This window comes from Galeopterus variegatus, unplaced genomic scaffold (genome assembly GCF_000696425.1).
Source record: "Galeopterus variegatus unplaced genomic scaffold, G_variegatus-3.0.2 Scaffold219, whole genome shotgun sequence".
In the NCBI taxonomy this organism is placed as follows: Eukaryota; Metazoa; Chordata; class Mammalia; order Dermoptera; family Cynocephalidae; genus Galeopterus; species Galeopterus variegatus.
Window position 1 is genome coordinate 350,565 of NW_007726330.1, and position 23,717 is coordinate 374,281.

The 23,717-nt window shown below is 38.9% G+C and overlaps 1 protein-coding gene across 1 annotated transcript in view; it reads right to left on the bottom strand.

Moving 5' to 3' along the window:
* GRB2 (growth factor receptor-bound protein 2) overlaps positions 1–23,679 on the bottom strand; it is a 74,081-nt gene extending 50,402 nt beyond the window's left edge. Inside the window, exons 1-2 of the mRNA XM_008566070.1 lie at positions 23,584–23,679; positions 16,822–17,037 (exon numbers count right to left, since the gene is read on the bottom strand). Coding sequence (XP_008564292.1) covers positions 16,822–16,899 — 78 coding nt within the window. The 5' untranslated portion in view covers positions 16,900–17,037; positions 23,584–23,679. The remainder of the gene's footprint in view (positions 1–16,821; positions 17,038–23,583) is intronic.
* Positions 23,680–23,717: the final 38 nt, after the last annotated feature.

Below are 23,717 nucleotides of genomic sequence, written 5' to 3' on the forward strand. Positions count from 1 at the left end.
AGAGGTCAGAAAGCATCCTTGGAAATACAAGGACACAATTAAGAGTTCAAGCAGCTGTTTTTTAAGCTAAGTGTTCCGGCAAAACTTGAAAAACAAGAAGAAATTCTTCCCCTCAACCATCTCACCTTCAGCAGCAAAAGAAAATGGAAGAGAACATCTAATAAGAAAAGACTCCTCTTCCCACAATCTGCATCCTTTGCAAACCTGTTCTTTGACACTTTCTCTAAGGCTATGGGTTGTGTAAACTTTTTAAAAATTAGAACAAATCATCAGGGTTACTTCAAACTATTCCTGTGAATTTTTTTCTCATTTCTTATATACCTAAAGAATAAAGAACAAACTCAGGAGAGAAAACCAATGCATTGAGAACCTCCTATATATATTTATTTATTTGTATGTATTTGTGGGGTACAGTATGTTGTTTCAATGCATGCACAATGATTTACTTAGGGTAGATAGCATAGTTTTGTACCCGTTAGTTAACGCTTCTCCTCCCCCACCCCTTGCCTACCTCTAATAACCATTATTCTACTCTCTACTTCTATGAGAACCACTTTTTTTTTTTTTTAAGATTCCACACCAACACTATTTATTGAAGAATCTATCCTCTCCCCATTTTGTATTCTTGATGCCCTCGTCAAAGCTTAACTGGCTGTAGATACATGAATTTATTTCTGGGTTTTCTACTCAGTTCCACTGGTCTATGTGCCTGCTTTTATGCCAGTAGTACCATACTATTTTGATTATTATAGCTTCATAACATACTTTATTATTTTTTTTATTAAAACATAATTGATTATATAGATACTTACAGGGTACAGAGTTGCATACAATATCAGATGATCAAATCGGGATAATAATCATTATGAAACATAATCATTCTTTGTGTCCATTAATCAATTTCTTGCTAACCGCCCTCTCCCTTTCCCACCTCTAGTAACCACAGTTCTCTCCTTCTGAAAGTTAAACACACTATTATGATTGTTCCTTCCTTCCCTCCTTCTTTCTTCCTTTCTTTCTCAGCTCCTACCTATGAGTGGGGAAATGCAGTCTTTCTCTTTCTGTGCCTGGCGTACCTCACTTACCAATTTTCTCCAAACTCATCCACGTTACTGAGAATTAGAACTTCCTTTTATAGCCTATTTCTTACCTACATTTGGACTATCTGCTGATATAAAATGGTACCATGACTTTAGATGGAATAAATATCCAAAACCGAAAACTGGTGGAAATTGGGAATGTTTATTGGGCAGTAACTGAGGAAAAAAAAATCAAACTGACTAAGTATTCTTTGGATTATAAACACAGTAAATAAAGTGTAATTATACTTTACAAAGACTCAAAGGAAAAGTAGCTAACAAACTTAACAGAAGTGGTGGCAGAAAAAATAAGGGAATGAAAAACTACAATGGAAATTCAAGGTTCCTATGTCTGGTCACCTAAATAAAGGCAACAGGAGCTGAGGTAATCATAAGCTCCAAGCCTGAATGGCCGGGCAATGCTGGGTAACACAAAGACAGTGTCAACTCTGGACTCAACTCATACCGAATAGGATGAACACGGTGTAGCTCTCAATGTTTCCTCTCTTCTTCCCTCCAACACATTAAACTCCTATGTTGCTAGGCCCTGTCCAAAACGCTGAGATACAGGAACCTACTGTGATCTGGGGAAACAGAAACACACTGTGGCAAGGGGTACACAATGGTACTAAGGGGGCAGTAGAGGGGCATTTGAGGAAGAATCAGAGGTGGCCAAATGCTAAATGTTATACCAGACAAAAAAGAACAACATGACTGAAGACCAGAAATGTAAGATAGCTCAGTTGTCAGGGAAACGAAGCAACTAACTGAAAATTGACCAAATGTTGTTTAAATATTATCACTGAGATCACCTGACCCATTATTGGCAAAAAAGGCTGATCAACAAAACACTGCAGAGCTTTTCTGGTAAGGATATAAAATTGTGCTAAATTTTGGTGTAAGTTAACGCAAAGAATCAAAATGACTATCTACAATAAGGGTAAGACTTTGCCTGAGATTATTTGCGTAAAACAGGGTTCTGAAAAGAAAACACAATAATTACGGTTTTGCTGAATTGAAAGAAACGCTGCCTCTGCTCTCTGGATGTGCCTCAGATACTGCTGTCTGCACATCTGAGATGCTGCTCAAGACCACATTACACATCCAATGACATAAGGCACCCAAATTAGAAGTGGCAGCTCTAGACTTGAAAAAATCTTGCAGGCCACCCCAGAGGAGTGATTCTACAAGAAGGACTCTTCTGGTCCTTCCACTTTAACTTCACTGGTAAAGATGCAGTACTAGGTGGCAACAGGTTCCCCATATATCTGCCTCTGTGCAGCTGGAAGTGGAAAAGGTGCAGCGCTGTGAATAAAGGGGTTTGGGAAATCAAAGGTTCATGGTGCAAACAGGGAAGGGACTCCTGAGAAACGGAAAACCCACCCCAATTCTACTCCTTGTCCACAGAAACAATTTACTTTTCCACTTCCAGGACCTCACATCCAAAGACCAGAGAAATCATCAATGGAGATTGCAAGGAGAGAGGAAGGTGTGATTCCTGGCAATTTCAAAGTGAAACACGAAATACTTTTGGCACAAAAATACTATTATGCGTGTGGTCCAATAAAACCTTCTGCAACAATGTAAATGCCCTATATCAGCCCTGTCAAATACAGTAGCCACTATAAGTTGAAATATGGCCAGCACAAGTGAAGAACTGAATTTCTGTGTTTTGAGTTTTTTTTTTTGTGGTTTTGTTTCTGGCAGCTGGCTTGGTCAGGGTTCAAACCTTGGACCTTGGTGTTATCAGCACTATGCTCTAACTGACTGAGCTAACCAGCAAGCCCTGAATTTCTAATTTAACTTAATGTAAACTTAAGAAACTGGGGCCTGGCTGGTTAGCTCAGTAGAGTGCAGCCTTATAACACCAAGGTCATGGGTTCAGACCTCCTTATCAGCCAGCCACCAAAAAATAAAAAGTCATATATGGCTACAGTACTGAACAGTGCAGTTTAGAGTGCCATGTAAATATCAGGCACATGGAGGCTAAATACTTTGTAGTCCAACCTTAAAACATCATTAGCATGTATCACATGAGAAATAACATCTTCCACAGAAACACCAATTCTTAAGCTTTTAGAAAAAAAACTGTCAGTAAGTAGAGACTATCAAAAAGTTAAAAATACAAATATTAATATTCAAATATATATTGTAAAAATCTATGCTCATCTGTCACAGCCAAGATGAGCCTAAGGAGACATGACTGAACAATCTGGCATCCTGGAAGGGATCCTGGAACAGAAAAAGTATGTTAGGGAAAACTAAGGAAATCTGAATAAAGTATGAACCAACATTGGTTCATTAACTGTAACATAAGATGTTAATAACAGGGGAAACTTGATGTAAGATATATGGAAATTCACTGTGCTATTTCTGAAATATTTTAATCTAAAAATGTTCTAAAATAAAGTTAATTTTTAAACATCTATGTTCAAAATAAATCTATGCTCACTAAAGATGCTCTAATAGTTTTCCTTTTATCTTAACAAGGGCACCCTGTTAAGAGGACCCTGGTTGAGAACACAAGTTGTTCTATCCTCCTGTACTTAAAAACACTGAATCTTAGGACTTCCATACTTATATCTCATAAACAATATTAACTAAGTAAATGTTTTCAGTTTTATGAAGAGGGATCTTGAGTTTATTTACTTGGGTAATTTCTTTCAAAAGCTTCATAAAAAGGTATTCCATTTTCTACTTATTTTGACCATTGGCTTTCTTTAGAAATTAACACCTACTAACAGGTTTTAGGTGTATACCATTCTGAACTATATAAAACTTGTAAAATATATATATTCTGGTGATGGAGAAAATAAAAGGCCCAATCTCTTCCATTTCTGAAGTTACTAAAACACTGATGTTAAATGTGCACTAATTTCCATAGATGGAAAGTTGTAGGTAAAAGCAGCCCCACTTAAAAACTCTATTCCATATTTTCTATATACAAATGTGTAGCAGAAACCTACTTCAACAGAATATTTCCTTAAGCAAGAGTGGGGTTGGAGGTATGAAGTTTGAAGGCACTTATCTAAAGTGTTTTACAAAACGTAAAAATGTGACAGTTATTTTGAAGCTCTTGCATATGCCTTGCTGTTATTAACATGGTTCTTGTCTTTTCTAACTCTGCCAAGTACACTGAAAGGCACCTTAACTTCCAAGTTTAAAGGTTCTAGGACAACTCCAACAATTCTTCAGAGTTGACAGTAAGCTTTGCTAATGCTGGAAACAGAAGTCCTCAGTAAGTCAGCATATCTGCAGGGACAAAGCAGTCACGAGAGCTTCTACCATATCTCAGAAAACTTTTCAATACTCATGTCTTACTAAGTTTCACTCAGAACACTCAATACATACCTTTAGCAAAGCTCCTAAAACAATGCATTATTAAATATTATTTATATTTTGAATCCTGGTCTTCGTATCATCTTAGCACTAAGCACAGTACCCTTCACCTAGGAGATCCTCAATAATTTGTGCTATGATTCATCAAGGTACTGGGTAAGTAGTCTTAAGAATTCATCAAAATACTACAACTCCTTATAACACTAAGGTCATGGGTACAGTTCCCAGTACCTCCCAGCACCTGCTCCCCTCAAAATACTACAACTATCATGACATACTCACATAAAAATGCAAAAATAATTAACCAACTAGATCTAACTGACATCTGTAGAAGACTTCACCCAACAGCAGCAGAATAAACTTCCATCTCAAGTGCACAGTAGAACATTTTCCAAGACAGACCATATGGTAGGCCATAAAACAAGCCCCAATAAATCTAAAAAGACTGATATCATACAAAGTACATATGTTCTACAGCCACAATGAAATTAAAATAGAAATCAACAACAGAAGAATTCTTGGAAATTCACAAATATGTGGAAATTAAACAAAACACTCCTAAATAACAATGGGTCAAAGAAATAGGAGAAATTTTTTTTTTTTGGTCCTTTTTGAGACTGGCTGCACTGCGCTCAGCCAGTGAGCACTGTGAGCGCACCGGTCATCCTTATATAGGATCCGAACCTGCGGCGGGAGCGCTGCTGCGCTCCCAGCACCGCACTCTCCTGAGTGCGCCACGGGCTCAGCCCAGAAATAGGAGAAATTAGAAAACACTTTGAAATGAATGAAAACAAACACTGTATACTCAGATTTATGGGATGCAGCTAAAGCAGAGCTTAGAGGGAAACTTATAGCTGTAAATTCCTATATTAAAAGGAAAAAATGGCAGAAGACCCCAGGGTCCTGAGGCAGTGGGGCCGTGGGCCTTGGCCCCACCCACCACCAATGCAACCAAGCCAGCAACTGAGCCAGCCATGGAGTATCCTTGCCCCCCTTCTTCTTTTCCCCCCACAACATCTTACAATGTACTTATTATAAAAAAAATTTTTTTTAATTAAAAAATGGGAAAAATTTGCCATAGTATATTTCAAATTGAGGTTAGGTTTTATCTATTATACATTTCAAATCAAGTGCAAATAAAAATATTTTATATATAAAACCCATACTCAAAAGGAAGTTATGCTAGAATAATTTTTCATTAGGTTACCTGATATGCAAATGAAAAGCATGTCCTTTTTGCCAGGCCTTTAATATCTAAGAGGGAAGGGGCGAAGTGAGGGAAAGAACATGCAAAAATCTTACACTTTAACACACAATACCAACAAACTAACAGCTAAATTTGAAAATTACTACTAAAAACTTTAAAGGCAATAGCCATTCAGTTGGGTCTAGTTTTATTACGATCTCAAAGAAGGCAGATAAAGGGGTTCTCAATAGACAGGGTATGAACAACTTAAAGTATGGGTTCTTCTAGAGCAGTAGCCTAAATTTAGAAGGAGACCAATTAAGTAACTAATTTCAAGGAAAGACTTGTAGGATCTATCAGTTTCCACTTCTAGCATTAACTGAGGCCATTAGTCACAAATTCACTTGGGTATCTGATGTGAACCACATTAACACAACTTTCTGAAAGTCATACAAATTTCAGGTTCAAGATCTATTCTGACTCAGCTTTAACATGTGACTTTGGGGAAAGTCTTAATCATTATGATCTTCTCTAATAGCCTGGCACTGAAATCCTCTGAGCTACTGCCATTTTCTGAAGTGGCACACTTAAAGAGAAACCCCACCCTTCTCTCCAAAGATGAAGTACCTGCTCACTTTCATTATTAAAATTTTGAACATGGTTTCACTGGTTTTTGTTTTTCACTGTACACAGAAAGCATAATAAAAGGAACTAAGGCTATATGTATTAAAGGTATTTTGTTTTGTTTTTTTACCCCTGAAACGTTACAGAAAACCTGAACAGCAATTTTCTTTGGAAAGAAGGTTTGTATATAAATTTTCAAAAGATGAATGAGAAATTTATTTGTTTATTTAATATCGAAAAAGCTATCTGGGTGACAGAAGGGGGTATGACGTAACTTTCTTTTATACTTTTCTATTAAATGATTCTAATAAATGTTTTAAAAAGAATAAAATGAAGACACTTAACACTTTTAATGCATAACAGATAACTAAAACCCACTAATAATTTCAATCTTTACTTTGCCTCAATTTTACTTTTCAAAGCCAAACATTTTTATAGAAGTTGATAACAAAACATAATCTTGACTAGAGCTAAAAATGGACAAAAGACAAAGAAAAAAATGGATAAATAAACCTCTGAAAAACTGCAATTTGGCTGCCTTAGTAATTTTAATCCAGTTTAGAGACTGACCTAAGTCAAAAGTAAATACACAAGAAAGCATATAACATTACTTTCATAACAGGTTCAGGGAAAAGATAAGACAGACATAACTAGAAATCTGAGCAGCAAGATCAGTTTTAGAGCCAATCTGTTTATTCATAAAGAAGAGGACATGTTTTTAGTTTATCATCATATATTCTACTTAAAGTCTACGTAATAGTCTTAGACAACGTGGAGGATGTTGTACTGCCTGTGTCAAGAAGAATCTTTTTTTTTGGCAGCTGGCTGGTATGGAGATCTGAACCCTTGACCTTGGTGTTATTGGCACCATGCTCTACCAGCTGAGCTAAATCTTAATGTAAGTGTGTTCTATGAAGCTGTACTCAGTTTTTTTTTCCTTGTAAGAAAGCAAAATAGGCCCTAAAATGTTTGCTGACTTGTAAACTGACATCTGGAAAACTATTGTAGTGTTCCTGTTTTTTATTGCTTTTCTGATTAATATATGCTTGTAAAAACACCCATTATAGAAATGCATGCTATAGAAAGTGAGTTCTCCATAATCCCAACGTCCAGAGAAAACCAACTGTTAACCAACAAGACAGTTTTGTTTTTTCTTCATACTGCAGTACATGTGAGAGAGGATGTTTCATTAAGTACTCCACCTTCTTCTCAAAAGCTCTCGGCACAGCCTCCTGGCTTTGAAGCTAAACATTTGCTGCATAAACTAAACAAAGCCCAGTTTGTCTTCCCATCTTTTTCCAAACATGAGTTAGGATGGATGATCTCCCTCCAGCAGAATTTCATTTAGTTCAAAGAAGTAAAATTGAATTAAAACTGTATTAGCACCATGCTCTAACCAAGTGAGCTAAGACTATATGTATGGATACAGTCAAATTCCTCCTCTATCATAATTATTAATTTAACCTGACACAGCTATAAAAGCAAATTAGGGCTGGCCAGTTAGTTCAGTTGGTTTGAGCATGGTGCTAAGAACACCTGAGGTTAAGGGTTTGAATCCCTGTATCAGCTAGCTACAAACAAACAAAAAACCCCAACAATTTCTAAAAAAGCAAATTAATCACCTGAAAGAACAGCACGAAATAAAATGTGCCTCAGAAAAACTATGTCAAGCATCTTAGATGCCTAGTAAAGTTGTTTAATCACTTCACAAATCTGGGTACAGTCCTATAAAACACCCCTTACACTTCGAAATATTGTTCTATTGTTAAGGGAGACTACAGAGTGAAGCAAACATCACCTGTGCTATTATTATGTATTCTGGCTAGGGATTATGGGCCATTCTCATTTAACTTTATCTTAAGTGCTAACCATTTGTTCAACCCTTTTGGACAATAGGGATATATGTATGTCTCTCTTAAATGCCTCCCTTGAAATGATAAACTAAATTATTAATAGAAACAGAGGAAATATACAGCAATAGGGAAACAGTTAAGTCAATTATAGAACATTAACCTGATGTATTATACAACCACTAAAAATAATTAGTAAAACTAATACGGAGAATGGTAACAAGCTATATTTTAAGTTCACTACAATTATAGCATTATAGAAATGTATGCATAATGATAAACCACAGAAGAGATCTGAAAGAGTAAAAATACTAGAGGGGGGGAATTTACTATGTAGGATTTTGAGCTTCCTATCCTCTTTTTCTCTATTAATGTATGTTACAGTAATTGTAAATGTTAAAGTGAAATGAAAATATTGCTAATAAAATACTCTGCAGTCTGAATATATTTCCCCCCAGCACTCCTTTTCAACCATAGTTATGTATGAAAATAAAGATCTATGACACAAAAGAGACATGAAATGGTCAACATTCCCCAAAACACATACTCCTTTCTTGTTCTCATCTAATCCTATAGTTTCAAGGTCAAAAATACATTTCCTCTTTCTTTATAATGAAACTGATGCTTTTTGTATTTTTACAAAAGGCTTTTGCCATCTTGCTAAACCTAGATTTTAAAAGTACACTGTTAAACTAAAGAATAAATTAACTGAAAATAAAAGCCACTATTAAGGTGAGAAAAAAAACTTTTAATATTTTACTGCTAATAATCAGTATCTGTTCTGATAAAAATGTTAGGCAGAAAATGTAAGAACGGCTGCTAAAAATAAGACCAAGGTAGGCTCTAAGCGCTCCTGTAAAGAAGGAAACTTACTGAAGTATTATTCACAGCATCCTTAAGATTAAAAAAAGTTGTTCGGGGAAAATACGCCTTTTCTCACTCAGTACTGAGAGCAGAGAGCATGTTCTCCCATGGGTCCTCACTGAGGACTCTTACAATGAAAGCGTCCATAATATTCTTACAGTAAACACCACGATGAGTTTTTCCCAAGGCAGTTTTTTCTAATATCTCTTATTGTTAGCTAACAGCATAATCCCAAGGCTCCATTCAGCCAAAGAAATCTACAAAAGAGAGCCTCTCAACAGGACATTGCTTGGGTACCCATCTCTTTGCTTTCAGGTTTAATCCTGAGAGAGGCTAGAGAAGTGTAAGAATGGAGAAACTACTTGTCTTTCAGACAATCCTCCATCAATACATGCTTTTGGCTGATGTCTGGGGCAGGGTTTGAACAGTGCTGAGTCTGAGGTAATACAGCAGGCAAGCACTTGGCCACGTTTATAGGTAAAGTCATGTGACTTAATGGTTCCCTGAGCTGGGGGTTTGATTAACTGCCTCTTATCAAAGTTGTGCACCTGAATAACATTAATAAAACTAATAGCAGCTAGCAATTACTACTTTACGCTAGTCGCTGTTTTAAGCACACTAACATATTAGCTCTGTTAATCTTCACTATGACCCTTGGAAGATAGGTGCTATTGTTCCTGTTTTACAGATGGGAGAACCAAAACACAAACCTAGTTAAGTAAATTGCCCAGGATCACAATGCCAGATCAACCAGCGGAAGAGCTGGGACTCAAAACAGGCGGGTCTAGCCTCAAGCCTGTATAGTTTACAATGCTATAAATGTCTCTCATTTCAGATTCACCTGGAGGTGAGATTAAGAGAATATCTGTGAAAAGGACCAACATTTTCCTCAAAAAGTCATTTTGGGTCATTTTTTGAAAGGTTCTCAAAGTTTTATGATGCTAAAGCACAGTCACAGTGAACGTCAGCCTAAAAGATTTAAAATCAGGTTAAACCTCAGCCATTAAAAAAAAAAAAAAACAGCCCCTGAGCAGAGCACTTTAACTTCCTGAACTATCCTTCAAAGGTAAACTAGATGCAAATATTAACTTGCTATTTGAATATAACTTTATTGTTTTAATAAAACTGATACATACACTCGTTTAAAGTAATAAAAAAAAGAATATGAAGAAAGAGTAAAAATCACCTGAAATCCAGATACTTGGAGACAACAGTTACCTTTTGGGGACCATTCAGAAAGAAATCTATGTACATAATAAGCATAGAAAAAAAGATAGCTATTTTCCCTAAATGAGCTCCAGTTTGACCTCATTTGTGTATAGAAAGGCTCTACAGAGTAGAGATTAAGAACATGGAATCAAGGCCCAAACCAGCCTGAATTTGAATCCCAACTCATGAACTTGGGCAAATTATTTAACCTAAGCCTCAGATTCCTTAGTAAAATGAGGATACTAGCACCTGTCTTTACAGGATTATTGTGAGGATTAAGAGAGAATGCAAGTAGAATACTTAGTTTAGTGCATGGGCATACTAAACACTCAACATATTAGTTATATTATTACTTATTAAAAGTAATAATACAGAGAAAAGTAAACATTTCTCTGTGCAAGTGTAAACATTATTCTATGTTGATACAGATTCACATTAACACTTCACAGTATTCCATTTAACAAGTACTGTAATCTACTTACGTATGCCCCCACTAATAGTTTTTTTTGCTAATATTCCATCGATTCAAGATGCCTCCCCTTTACGCATTTTAACATCTGTGAAATGCATCTTACAATTGATAGTAATTCATAATTTAATTGGCAGAAAAATTTTTTTCTAGGTGGCATATTCATCAAAATAAACATCCTTATGCCTATTTTTTTTTTTTTTTTAGAAACTTGTTTGAGGGGCCGGCCGGGTGGCGCACTGCTACAGTGCGCCGCTTGGGAGTGCGGCAGCGCTCCCGCCGAGGGTTCGGATCCCACATACAGACCGGCCGCTCACTGGCTGAGCGAGGTGCGGGCACAACACCGAGGGTTGCGATCCCGTTGCTGGTTCCGGTCCGGTATGGGCGCGACACTGAGGGTTGCGATCCGTTGCCGGTCACGAAAAAAGACAAAAAGGAAAAAAAAAAAGAAAGAAACTTGTTTGAGAATTTCTTAGAATTCTTATAAAGTGTAATAGCTGGGACACTTTATGTTCTGATAATTATCACCAAGCCACCATCGGTATTAGTACAAACCTCCACAGACATGGGAAGGTGGTACTCATTTCTTCACACCCTAGCCAACAGAGGATGCAGTCAATCTTTACCACCTGTGCTAACCTGACACGCAAAATGACCTTTTATTTGCATTTCTTTCACCACTGAAATGAACTTACTTTAGACAGGAAGTCCAATAAGTCACTGCAGAAGTGATGCCTGGCAGGTGAACAAATCAAGACTACTAATGTAACTCCATGTTTCTGGTTTACTCATACCTGACAGTTAAGAAGGGTATCAGTGCATTGTAGAGGGTGCATTGCAGCCAGACCTGAGATCAACCCCCAGCTTTGCCACTTGCTAGATGTGCTAACCTGAGCAAGTTTCTTAACTTCCGAGTCTGTTTCTGCACCCAGAAGATGGGGGGGGGAGGGGAATGCCAATCTTTCAGTGCCCAAGAATATTAGGAATAATGTATAACTCAGTGGTATGTAGTAAATGCTCCATGAATGGTAGCTATTCTTTTCTTTTTTTTTTTTTGTCTTTTGTCTTTTTTTCCGTGTCCGGCAACAGATCGCAACCCTCAGTGTTGCCCCCGTACCGGACCGGGGACCGGCAATGGGATCGCAACCCTCGGTGTTGCTCCCGCGCCTCACTCAGCCAGTGAGCGGGAACCGGTCTGTATGTGGGATCCGAACCCTCGGGCGGGAGCGCCACAGCACTTCCCAAGCGGCGCACTATCCATTGCGCCACCGGGCCAGCCCCGAATGGTAGCTATTCTTGATGACTTCAACCATATGGCTTAGAGGTGAAACCTGAAAGACCCCAAAGGAACACTGCATTTCCTCACTCATTTCTTTCTCCAAACAGAAGGAAGACTGATCTTCAGTCAATCCCCCCAAAAGAGTCCCGTACAGGAACTGAAAGTTCAATCTCAGCACCTATTTGGAAATAGTGCACTCAGCTGACAAAATGAATAAAATAAAAGGCAAACAAATTACTTGCTGTAAGAGAACTAAAACAACAAACTGTTCTCATTCTTAAAGATTAAATGCAATATTCTGGTTTAGTCAACAAGATTGATAAGAATTCTTATCAATAGGCAAAGAAAAGCTTTTACAAAGTATATAGATACTAGGACATTAAATAGTGAAGAAAAGAAAAACACTCCTACCTCTTATTTTTTAAGTTAGATAATTCAAACACCCAAAATGAGATTCATACACTAAAATCCAAGACTTATAAGTGTTATGAAAACTGTAACCAACCAAAGGTTTGGCTTTCCAGAATCATAATCAATGGGCATAGTTTTCTGTTACACAGGAGACGTATTCAAATATTCCTAGCTGACAGGCAGAAATCCCATGATTTTTCCTTTCAGCATCTCTCAAACCACCCCCTTCAACATTTTTAGTATCCAATACCTATGCAAGCACTTAACTCATGACCTGATTACTGAAACCTTCCAGGCTTGGGACTCTAACCTTGCCTCCTTGCAATCCGTTACACATACAGAACACTTTCACAATCAGCTAAAAAGCTTCGGAGGCTTCTTAAGGACCAGGTCAAACTCTTACTGGGTTTTTCTTATCTGGCCCCAATTACACCTTATTTTCTTCTATCTCACAGTCTAGACCCTCATTCTAGCCTTCCTATCTCAAACACAACAAGCGCAACTTTCCCCCCACCTTCCCCTTGAAATATCCTTCCTTCTGTACACCTAATACTGTCCTGTTCACCTCACAAGGTCCACTTCAAGTCATACCAGTTGCACACCTTTCCCTGACATCAGCTCTTACCTGTCTCTTCCTTTCATGAATTACTCTAGCAGTTACAGAGTGCAACACAACTCTGGCATTCCATCAAGCACCAGTACACTACTTGGATAGACCACTTTTAACCTCTGTTGGCCACCATTTTCTCATCTGTTAAGATAATAAAAGTCTACGTTAAGAGATGTTAGGGCTGGCCAGTTAGCTCAGTTGGTTAGAGCATGGTGTTATAACACCAAGGTTAAGGATTCAGATCCCTGTACCAACCAGCCAGCCACGCCCCTCACCCTCCAAAAAGAGACTTCTGTTCTAAAAATCCTATAATTTTCTATACTGCCTTGTACTGTTTCACATAGTATTCTCACTTCTCTTAGTTGATTTTTAGAGCTCCTGAAGAGAGAAACTACATTTAATATTTCTTTCCCAACTCTCAAAGCTACTTATCCCAGGCTCTGGCTCAAGAAGATGCTCAGTAAGTGTGACACTGAAATAGGACAAGCAGCACTGAGATGAAAGGCTATTTCAAAGATCTGAATGTGAACTCAACCCTATTTCTAAAGTAGTTTAGGAAACTGGTAAAGGTCGTTAGTGCCAAAAAGAGTAGAAGACACTTAGACGATACAGGGCTGATTCTCATCTACAGCTGAAGAAAGCTGCAGAATGGAATGAGCACAGGTTTGAGAATGGTCTTTTAATTCCTTCACAGCACTATTTCAATTATGTACAAATAAGTACCTAAGTGGCAGCTGCAACTCTTAGGTAAGCACAGACAGCTTTATATGATCTAGGGTAGACTACTGAGGGTCCTGTCAGTGGAGAACCTTTGGACCTGTCTCAAGCTTGCCCTGCCACAGCAGGGATTTAGGTTCATTTCAGCCACGTGAGGCCTAAACCTGCAACGGAAGACCAATTCCTTCCATTTTTATGCCTCGGTGCCCTCTCCACCTCTAACTGAGAAAAATACAAGCTTTGTAACAGCAAGTAACAAAGGCAGATATATCAAAGCATTCAGTTCTACTTTAGGCTTCTAGTAAAATGTTTTTATTTTTCTCTCTTTTCTCAAGGCATTAACAGGTTAAAATGTAGATAAAAAGCAAGGAAGAGGTCTGTTGGAGGAGTCAACATTAACTAAAAGTTAACCAGAAACTCTAAAACAGTGTGAGGACATAATCTTTCTGAACTCTAGTCAGAGGTAAAGGGCTAAGTCCCTTTCTATTGCATTACATTTAAATGAAATGTATTCGATACCCACATGCATGTCTCCTTTATCAAGAGAGGGCAAACATATCCCTATTTCAATCAAAGCTAAACTGGTCAATGCTATTCAGCCACTTCTAAACAGGCTTTGGCTCACAACTAACAACGCTAGGAGTCATGAAACAAAGCCAGTTTATTCCTTAAAAAAAAAAAAAATGAAACGAGGGACTGGCCTGTTAACTCAGTTGGTTAAAGCACGGTGCTCGTAACACCAAGGTCCAGGGTTCGATCCCTGTACTGTCCAGCTGCCAAAGAGGAAAACTCTGTTTTTTAGCTAACAGTTTTTTATTATTTTTTTTAATTTTAATTTTTATTTTTTTGTCTTTTTCGTGACCGGTAAGGGGATCACAACCCTTGGTGTGGGGTCGCCAGCACCGCACTCAGCCAGGGAGCGCACCGGCCAGTTCTATATAGGATCCGAACCCGCAGCGGGAGCGTCGCCGCACTCCCAGCGCCGCACTCTCCCGAGTGCGCCAAGGGGCCGGCCCGCTAACAGCTTTTTAAAGAGCATGTCCCTCCTCTTCACTCAGCTGTTTCAGTTATGAGACAAAGGGCAACTACTGTGTCGTCATTCTTTATTTATTTATTTTTTTTGGAATAAAGCCACAGGATTACTAACAAAAAGCTAATGGCCACTGTGCAAAAGCAATAATGGCATTATGACTTCATATCCCAGTTATCTACCAAATATACTAATTTTTCTCTCCCCCCAAAGAAAATGTGAAAGTAAATGTGAGCACTCTGATTCACTTGCTCCCCCACCATAAAAATTTCTGGGGAAATATTAAGCAGTATCATCTCCCCCAATTATGGGATGGAAAAGAAGGGTTTTACACTCGTTCAAGAGTTTACCAGTTTAAGCTGAAGAATTAATAAGATGTTCACGGTCTAGGACAAACTTCAGTGACAGAAATCAGGGAAATTTCTTATCCAAAAATTCTTAAAGAGATGGCAAATCCCCAGTTTTGTTTTAATTTGTTGCATTAGTGCTAAATATTCAATGGAAGAGACTTAGAGAAAAGTATTAACTACCAGCCTTCAAGGTTCAAGTTTCTAGGGTAAGCTTAATGGAGAAATCTAAGTTTGTATTTAAAACAACAAAAACCTAGTCCAAAGGGTTTTGGTACAGGTTATAAATGTGGGTACTTTGGTAGCCAGTCTTATTATGATATCACAAGTTGGTTATCTGTTGAAAACAGTAATCACCTACCAAAACATCAAATTATCTCCTCTGTACACCAATCGAATAGAGTAATTTTGTAGTCTGTTAACTTTGCTCTGATTTCTACCTCTCTAAGAAAATAGAAACAGAAGACATACACTTTCTAAAACCTATACACAGTTCTGTCTGCTTTCTGACAATTTAGTTCTGACTTTTAGAATACGTTCAAAAAGCTTGGTGTCACAAAAACAGCTTTGAAAAGATCACAAAGTTTCTTCTCCTTAAAGAGCTCTTCAGTATCACCTTCCATGACGTTCAACTTCCATTGCTATCATTAAGAAATTACTGTGCAGTTAATTTCAGAGTAGAACTCTACACCTTGGAGAATAAGGGTAAGAGTAAATAACAATAGATGCACGTAACTTAAAGAGAAAAGCCTTAAGCGCTGTTCAAGTCCTTCTATAAGGACCATATTTCTAAATTTCCACTTTTTTCCTCTTTATAAAATTCTAAAAATTCCACTCAGGGGTAGTAAACAAATGGTTGGCAAAATCCCAACAACTGGACCAAGGCTCAGAAGAAAAAACTGTCAAAACTTGAGACAGTGAACACTCAAACATTAAACTTCAGCTTTTCCTCCTATGAAGCTGACACACTCTTCGATAACACCCACCCTTGTAAAAATAAATTACATATCCAAAAGGGCAAACTGCTACAGTCAATTGGGTAAACAACATAATTAACATGTGCCAGGTGGAGAGCAAATCCTCATGTAAATAGTGGGGCTCAAAATAAGCTCCAAACTGTAAAGTAGCTTATTTTTAAACTGTCAGCAGGTTTCTTTTGAGCAATCACGAGTTTAATATGGGGTAATTGCTTGTCGAGTTTCTTCTAAGAAAATCAAAGTCTGACTTGTACAACAGCAAGTTGAACCTTATTATTTAGAACTCCATTAGTTTTTTCCAAAGAATAAAAATACACTGAGGTTCTTTCAAGAGTTTTGGCATACACTGCTAACAACCTCTTGAAACTGGGAAAATTAATTTCTAACCTACCAAGATCACATTCCAGAATGCAAAACCTTTGGCTATGTAAGATAAGGCTAAATGAATGTTTTTACATAAATGCTTCAAGTTCAGGTCTTTAAGAAAATCCTCTATTTTTCTAAAACTCTACATCAATCTACCCATATACTCCCTTTCTATGATCGCGTTACTTTGACTTTACTTGAAATATTACCAGTATCAACAGACAGAAATACTCTAGGCATTCACACAAAGGCAGTTAAAGACCACACATCACATCAACTCTCTTAGGTCATATTTAATATTCTGCTCAGCACCTATCTCAAGCTATCCAGATCAAAGGCGATGGTAAGTGTTAACTGAAAGTGTGCAATGAGAAAAGAGCCAGCTTCTTTGTGTGTTATCAGGGTGAAAGGGAGGTGAGCACGAGGAGAGGCGAGCTCAGCAGTGTGTCGGCATCAACACTTACCTTGAGGATGTCCCCCCTTTTGAAGCTCAGCTCATCGTCTGCAGTAGCTTTGAAGTCATATTTGGCGATGGCTTCCATTCTGAGCGCTGCTCAGTGCTCAGCAGCCTGAAGCAGGAGGGAAGGGAGTCTTCCCTGCTGAAGCAACCCAGTGCTCTGGGCTCAGCCTCGCCTCTCTTCTGGGACTCGCTCCTGCACTCTAGGACACACAATGCCACCCTGAATCAGAAGAGGGATGATTAAGAGAAGTGGCCAGGATCGAAGGCAGCCCCGCCCTGCCAATCGGCCTGCTGTCCCAGCCCCCACGCCCCCTGGCTCAGCCCTCCCTCCCTTCCAGGCAACAGCCCTGCTTCTCCTTCTTCCTCTTGTCAGCCTCAGCCCCAGGCGACTGACAGGCCCACCGGCCAATGGTGGTAGCTGCTTGAGCTATTCCAGAATACACTTCCTCTTCCTTCCCGCTGGGTGTGCGCGGTGTGCAGGAACCGGCTGGAGTCTGTTTAGTCTCCGCCTTTCCTCCCTCACCCCTTATACTCTCTTCTCTGGGCACCAAATGCAGTCCACTGAAAGAAGGACCTCATTCTGGGGGTGGCACCTGACTCTTCTCTGTTAAATAGGCCCATCTCCCTCCCTCCTCCCTGCCAACCTGTGTGGTTTCCTAAGAATGCTTGCTCCCTTACTCCTTAGTCAAAAGGAAGCAATTCAGGCTTTGGTCTCAAGCTGTTTTACTCTTTTCTCGAAACTAAATATTGTTCTGCTCCCAGGAAAGCAGGAGAAAAGTGAACTTAGGAAATGCTTTTTCATTCCACTTACTACCGTGAGCACCTGGTAGCTTTCTCCTTCCAAACTGCATGATCCTCATCAAGCTCAGGTAACCAGAGAAAGGAGATCCAGTCCTGCTCCCAGGAAAGCAGGAGAAAAGTGAACTTAGGAAATGCTTTTTCATTCCACTTACTACTGTGAGCACCTGGTAGCTTTCTCCTTCCAAACTGCATGATCCTCATCAAGCTCAGGTAACCAGAGAAAGGAGATCCAGTTCAAAGCTTTTTGCTGGTGGAGATGATGCTCTTGCATAAAGCTCCCTTTTCCCTGAAGATCCCCATGACTTTGGGATCCCCACTAGGCCTTGGAATACATGACCAAGGTTCAACATTCCAGAAATATCCTCTACACTATTTCTAAATGGCCTAAGAAGCAGAGCTGAAGTCCTAATCTACACTTGAAAGAAATCCCTTTTTCAGAATCTGAGCAAGTATCTCTGGGGAAAGAAAGTACAGAGGATGGTGCCAGAAGGTCAAACAGAAGTCTCTCGTAGGTACCCTGAGCATAGCTTCTTTTCTCAGGAAAGAAGAGTACTAAACTGATGCATGAGTGTGTCTGGTGATGGTGAACTGGGGGCAGTACAATCCTTGTTTCAGTAAGAGTCTCCAGCCACCAATATGGGACACAACCTAAACCTCTGCGTAACTAAGGGAAAATAAAGCCCCATTCTTGTTTGTTCAGTCACTGTTTCCATACATACTAAACAAAAGCAGAAAACAACACTGGCATTGGAAGAATGGGGACAGATTATTTATAGTGACACCGTTTGTGTTATTACCACCTAGCAGCTTATTTGAGGGGCTCCAGTGATTATTATTCTTTTGTTCTAAAGTTAACAAATGGGGCGTTAATCAAGCGTAGCTGCAAATGGAGTAAGCAGAAAACCAGCTGGAAATATTAAGATTAGACTAAGATGAGTATTATCAGGAGGAAAGAAATCACTTGGTAATATAAAGTCCTTCAGTCAAATTCTGAAAGCCAAACATTCTGCTGCAAGTAACTAATACACCAAACCAATGTGTATACTTTCAGGTCAAACCTAAGATATTCTATTGGACTCTGGCTATAACAAAGGAAAATAAAGAAAAAGTTCTAGCAAACACAAAAAAATTTAAAAATTACTCTCTGAATATTTATTTTTGTGTATCTTTAAATATTCTTCACAAATACTGTTTTTTATTTTTATCATCCTAATCCATGCACATAATTGAATAGCTGAAGCATAAAAACCAAGACAGTTCTCGACACCTGCTTTCTTGCTGTTGCTCAACTCATCTGCCACAGGCTCCTGAGAGAAAGACACATTTGAAAATCATGTTTCAAATAACTATTGCTTTGTGAGATATGGTTTGATAGAAAATTAAATCAATACTTCCGTGGCTGTCCCAAATAAAAATTAGCATCTCATACAGAAAACTTGAAGAGGTCACTTTATTAGGCTATCCACAGAAAAGAGCACATGGGCTAAAGGAATTCAAAAGGATGTGTTTCATTAAAGATAGAAAAAATTCTATCACATACACAACACTAATTACCAAAAGGAAGAAATCTGAAAGTAGATATGGTGTATAATGATTTTAACAGAGTAGAGGTTGCTGTTCACTTCCCAAGAAAATTGGATGGGAACACACTTAACACTGAAGTCTAATGCGAATCTCTCTAAACTGTTATCAGCCTACATTTCTGAAGCCCATCACTAGCACAGAATTTTAAGAAAGGTATAGCTTTAATTGTTCATTTCAAGCAATATGCATTGTACTCTATCAGAAAACTCAGTATCCTAAAGGTATGTGTAAGATTTTATTTTCTTCCATTTAATTGCCTTCTTCTCAAAATTCACAGGAAATAAAATACATGACACTTACTGGGCCAGCACAGCTTAGTGTTAAGAGTCTGCAAGGTCTGTAGCGGCAGGCTGTCTTGGGTTCAGGTAATAACCCTGATGCTCACAGCTATAATTTGTGGCAGGCCTTTTAAATAATCCCAAATTTTCTCATCTGTATAGTGGAATAATATTTATCTTATAAGAGTCAATTAATTGAATTTTAAGTTTAATTAAGCATTAAATTAGATAATATAGATTATATACGTGAAGTGCTTTAGACAGATCCTGGTAATAGTCACTCGAAAAAGTTAAAGATGTTATCCTACTTAAGACATATTAAGAAATGCAAATTAAAACTATAAGATTTCTTTTCTTTTTTTTTTTTTTTTAAAGATGACTGGTAATGGGATATTAACCCTTGGCTTGGTGTTGTCAGCACCATGCTCAGCCAGTGAGCGAACTGGCCATCCCTATATAGGATCCGAACCCATGGCCTCGGTGTTATCAGCACCGCACTCTCCCAAGTGAGCCATCGGCCAGCCCAAAACTATAAGATTTCTTTCACATACTAATTGGCAAATTTTTAAAAGATTTATAATATCCAATCTCAGCAATACATTGGGTAAACACACTATCTGATGTTCATTCATTCAACATTTTGAGCAGTTACTATCTGCCAGACAATGTGGCTTTGTCCTGGAATATAACAATAAAACCATCACAGAGCCCACATTCTAGCAGGGAATTAACTAATTAGCTCAATGTTTTGGACAGTGTGATTTGTTAATATCTACTGACAATTTTTAAATACATATCCTTAATAATAAAGCAAATGCATGTCCCAGATTTATCTCACTGAAATAATGACACAATACTCAATGTGCAAAAAATATTTATACCTGATTAATATCCACGAGATTATACATGGAATATCTTTCTATAGAAGTACAAAGATAAGTTATCAAATTTTTTTAAACTGCAGAAAAATTATACTTTATCTCATTTTTGTAAAGCAAAATAATATATCAGTATGCACAAAAAAAAAAGTCCAGATGGCTAACTGGTTATCTTTGGGAGTGAGATGACAGAATACTTTTACGTCCTGCACAATACATCTCAATTGTATTTTCATTGTTTTAATTTTGTATAAGCACATATTACTTTTGTAGTTAGGAAGAACACAAACCCAAAAGCTTACTGATGAGATGCTCTGGGGTTAGATGTGGATTCAATCGTTGCTTTACCACTTACTAACTTGGTGACACTGGAGAAGTAACATATTCTGTAATCCCTAGTATCCCTAAACTGGAAAATGGGGATAATAACAGCATCTACCTTATAAAGTAATTCTGATGATTAAAAGAGATAATGCTTGTAAAGGGCTTGGCAGAGTCTCTTTTCAAATATCGCTCTATGTGTTCTGACAGTAAATCTACAACTTCCATCTACATATATACGTAGGCAAATTAACAGCCCTATTAAGTATAAACTTAAAGTTAAATCACTCCACATCACAGTCCTAACAGTCCTAATAACACTCAAAAATTTACACATACGAGTATAAGAACTAATCATGCCTACAGTCACTTACTAGGCTATTCTAAATATTTACTTCCTATATACAGAAAGTGTCATTTTGAGTAACTTACAGCCACATGTATCATTATTTTATGGCTGCCCTCTGTAACAATTTTGGTCATTGGACCATGTGCATCAAAATCACCCCAGTCAGAGACTGATTTACTGTGGGGTGCCTCCTGGAGTTCTGCCAGAACCTAATTTTAAAAAGACTACCAGGTGATTCTTATGCATACTAAATTTTAAGAATCACTGCTAAACTATCAAGGTGCCTTAACCAGATTTTAAAATTTACATTCTAGATAATACACTTCAATGTCTTTGCATAAAATGGAAATAATGCATATTTACTTGGCACAACTGGGAAAAGGCCAACTTTAACAAATAAAAAAAACAATTCTCAAAGGCCATTCGGTAACGGCAGAGAGTTCTGCATTAAGCAGACAACTATTAATTTCTCTAAGGAGAGCATGGTGGCACTTTATTCTTTATTACTTCATTTCCCCAAATTCTATTACTTTTCTGCTCTAACAATTAGAACTGTTGCTGCACAACATGCGACATAACAGGAATTACTGAGAAAAATCTCTAAATACCATTAACAAGTGGTAAACCGAGCAATCCTCTCAAATCTGAATAACTTGCTAAGGAAATAAGCTGCCTGAAGCATTTAAGTGCTTACGTTTATTTTATTTTGGGCGGTTGGCCAGTTTGGGGATCTGAACCCATCACCTTGGTGTTACAAAGCTGCACTCTAACCAACTGAACTAGCTGGCCAGCCCAATGCTTGCATTTAGTATCAAAGAAAGCGGACTATAAGAATTAACTTCTCTTTTTGTATCTTGGAATTAGGAAAATTTTGAACATGGGAAGGGTCAAATAAAGGTATTGCTGTCGAAAATAACTAAGGCCAATTATAACAGATGTAGAAAAAGATCCCTGATTTTTAAACAAAAAGCCTGATAAAAAGTAAATTAGTACTATTACAAAGGGCAGGCTTTAATTCATCAGTGGTCTAAATAAATTCTATTCTCTTAAATTTTTCAGGCTATCTTAATTCTATTTTAATGTAGTCTACAGTTGGTTTTCATTTAACATTAACAACCCTCACTAAAACTCAAAAAGTCATAAGCCCCGAACTGACCCAATCTTTATTACTAATATAAAAGAGATACAAGAAGAAAAACATAAGCAGGCACAAAAGCATAATCTTAAAGTGAAGAAAAAAAACTAAAACACAAATAATACAAGCAAACTACACTTGTGACCTAGTGGCAGTAGTGATTACTTACGGATGAATTCAATCCTTCAAGCCTCCCAGTTCCCAGGGGGAGAAGTCAAGTCCCACATAGCTCTCTAGCAACCCTTCTGGCTGACTGAAGGAACACAGTGGACGCTTAAAAGTAGGGAATGAAAGCAGGGAAGAGAGTATCTTCCAGGGGAAAAAAAAAAAAAAAAAAAAAACGTGGAATCTCGAAATGATGGAGAAAACGAACAGCATCCAAGGGCAGAAACCTCGAAAAATTATGCCAGAGAGGGGACAGCAAGGAGGAAGGGGAACTAGATTCGAGATAAAAGGGGGGGGGAGGGGGCAAATGACTTGCATTACACAGTAAGCATTTCGTGTCCCCTGTGGAATGCAGAGAAGTAGATAGAGGGAAGTCAATAAAACTGGAGAAGTACAAAAGTGAAAGAAGAGTAAGAAAGCCGAAACAGACTAACGCTAACTCTTCTCATGTGTCTATTTCACTTGAGTCAACAGCACCAAAAGACCTCGGGTCAACTTGAGCGCCGCTGCAAAGTGCACTTTTATAGCATCTGAAGCCAGCCTAGAATAACTTTCTAAACAAGCCGTAACTCATCAGGCTTAAATACATGTATATGGAGAGGCTTGCAAACGAAAATTACCAGTGTTCCCTCTCGCCGAAATCTTTCCTCGGGGCATTCCAACCTGCTGCTGCTTATTTTTCCTGACAACTATTTTTTAAGCAGTTTAAGAATAAAGCCATCTGTATACTGCCTCTAGTAGCAAACGTCCTAAGTCAAGGCGCATTCCCGCACAAAATTCGGCCCCCAAACGCCAAGAGCTGGCGACGTGTTACCGTGCAGGTCGGAGGCACGTCAATCACCACATCTGCAGCCTGCACCGAATCCCCCGCCTCCCGGGCTAAGTCAGACTGACTCACAGAAACCCTGAGCCTCTCGGGCTTCCCCCGGGCCCCTTCTGCGCAAACCCTCCCGACGAAGCCATGAGACTTAATTAAGAAGCCCGGTCCTCTTCCCCCGGGGTCCTGGGCACTGCCCAGAGCCCGGAGTTGGAGGAGGAGGTCCCCAGGAAGGAAGCGCCCCAAAAGGGGAAACGTGGAGCCCATAGCCCCAGGGATTTCGCTCCTCGTCCCGAGCCTCGCCGCTCCGACCCGAACCCCGGAGCCGGCCCGCAGACCTTTGGCAAACTGGGTCCGGTACCCCCCGGGGCCCACTCCGGCTGCGGAGCGGGGGGAAGAGGCACCGAAGCAACAGCGAACGCCGCCGCCCGCACTCACCGTGGCGCAGCTGCTCCGCGCCGCGCCCGGCCGGCCTTTCCGCAGCGCTGCGAGCGGCCGCCGACCCCGCTGCTGCTCCCCGAGGGCAGCGCCTGATTCCGCCGCCGCCGCCGCCGCCACAGCCTCCGTCGCCC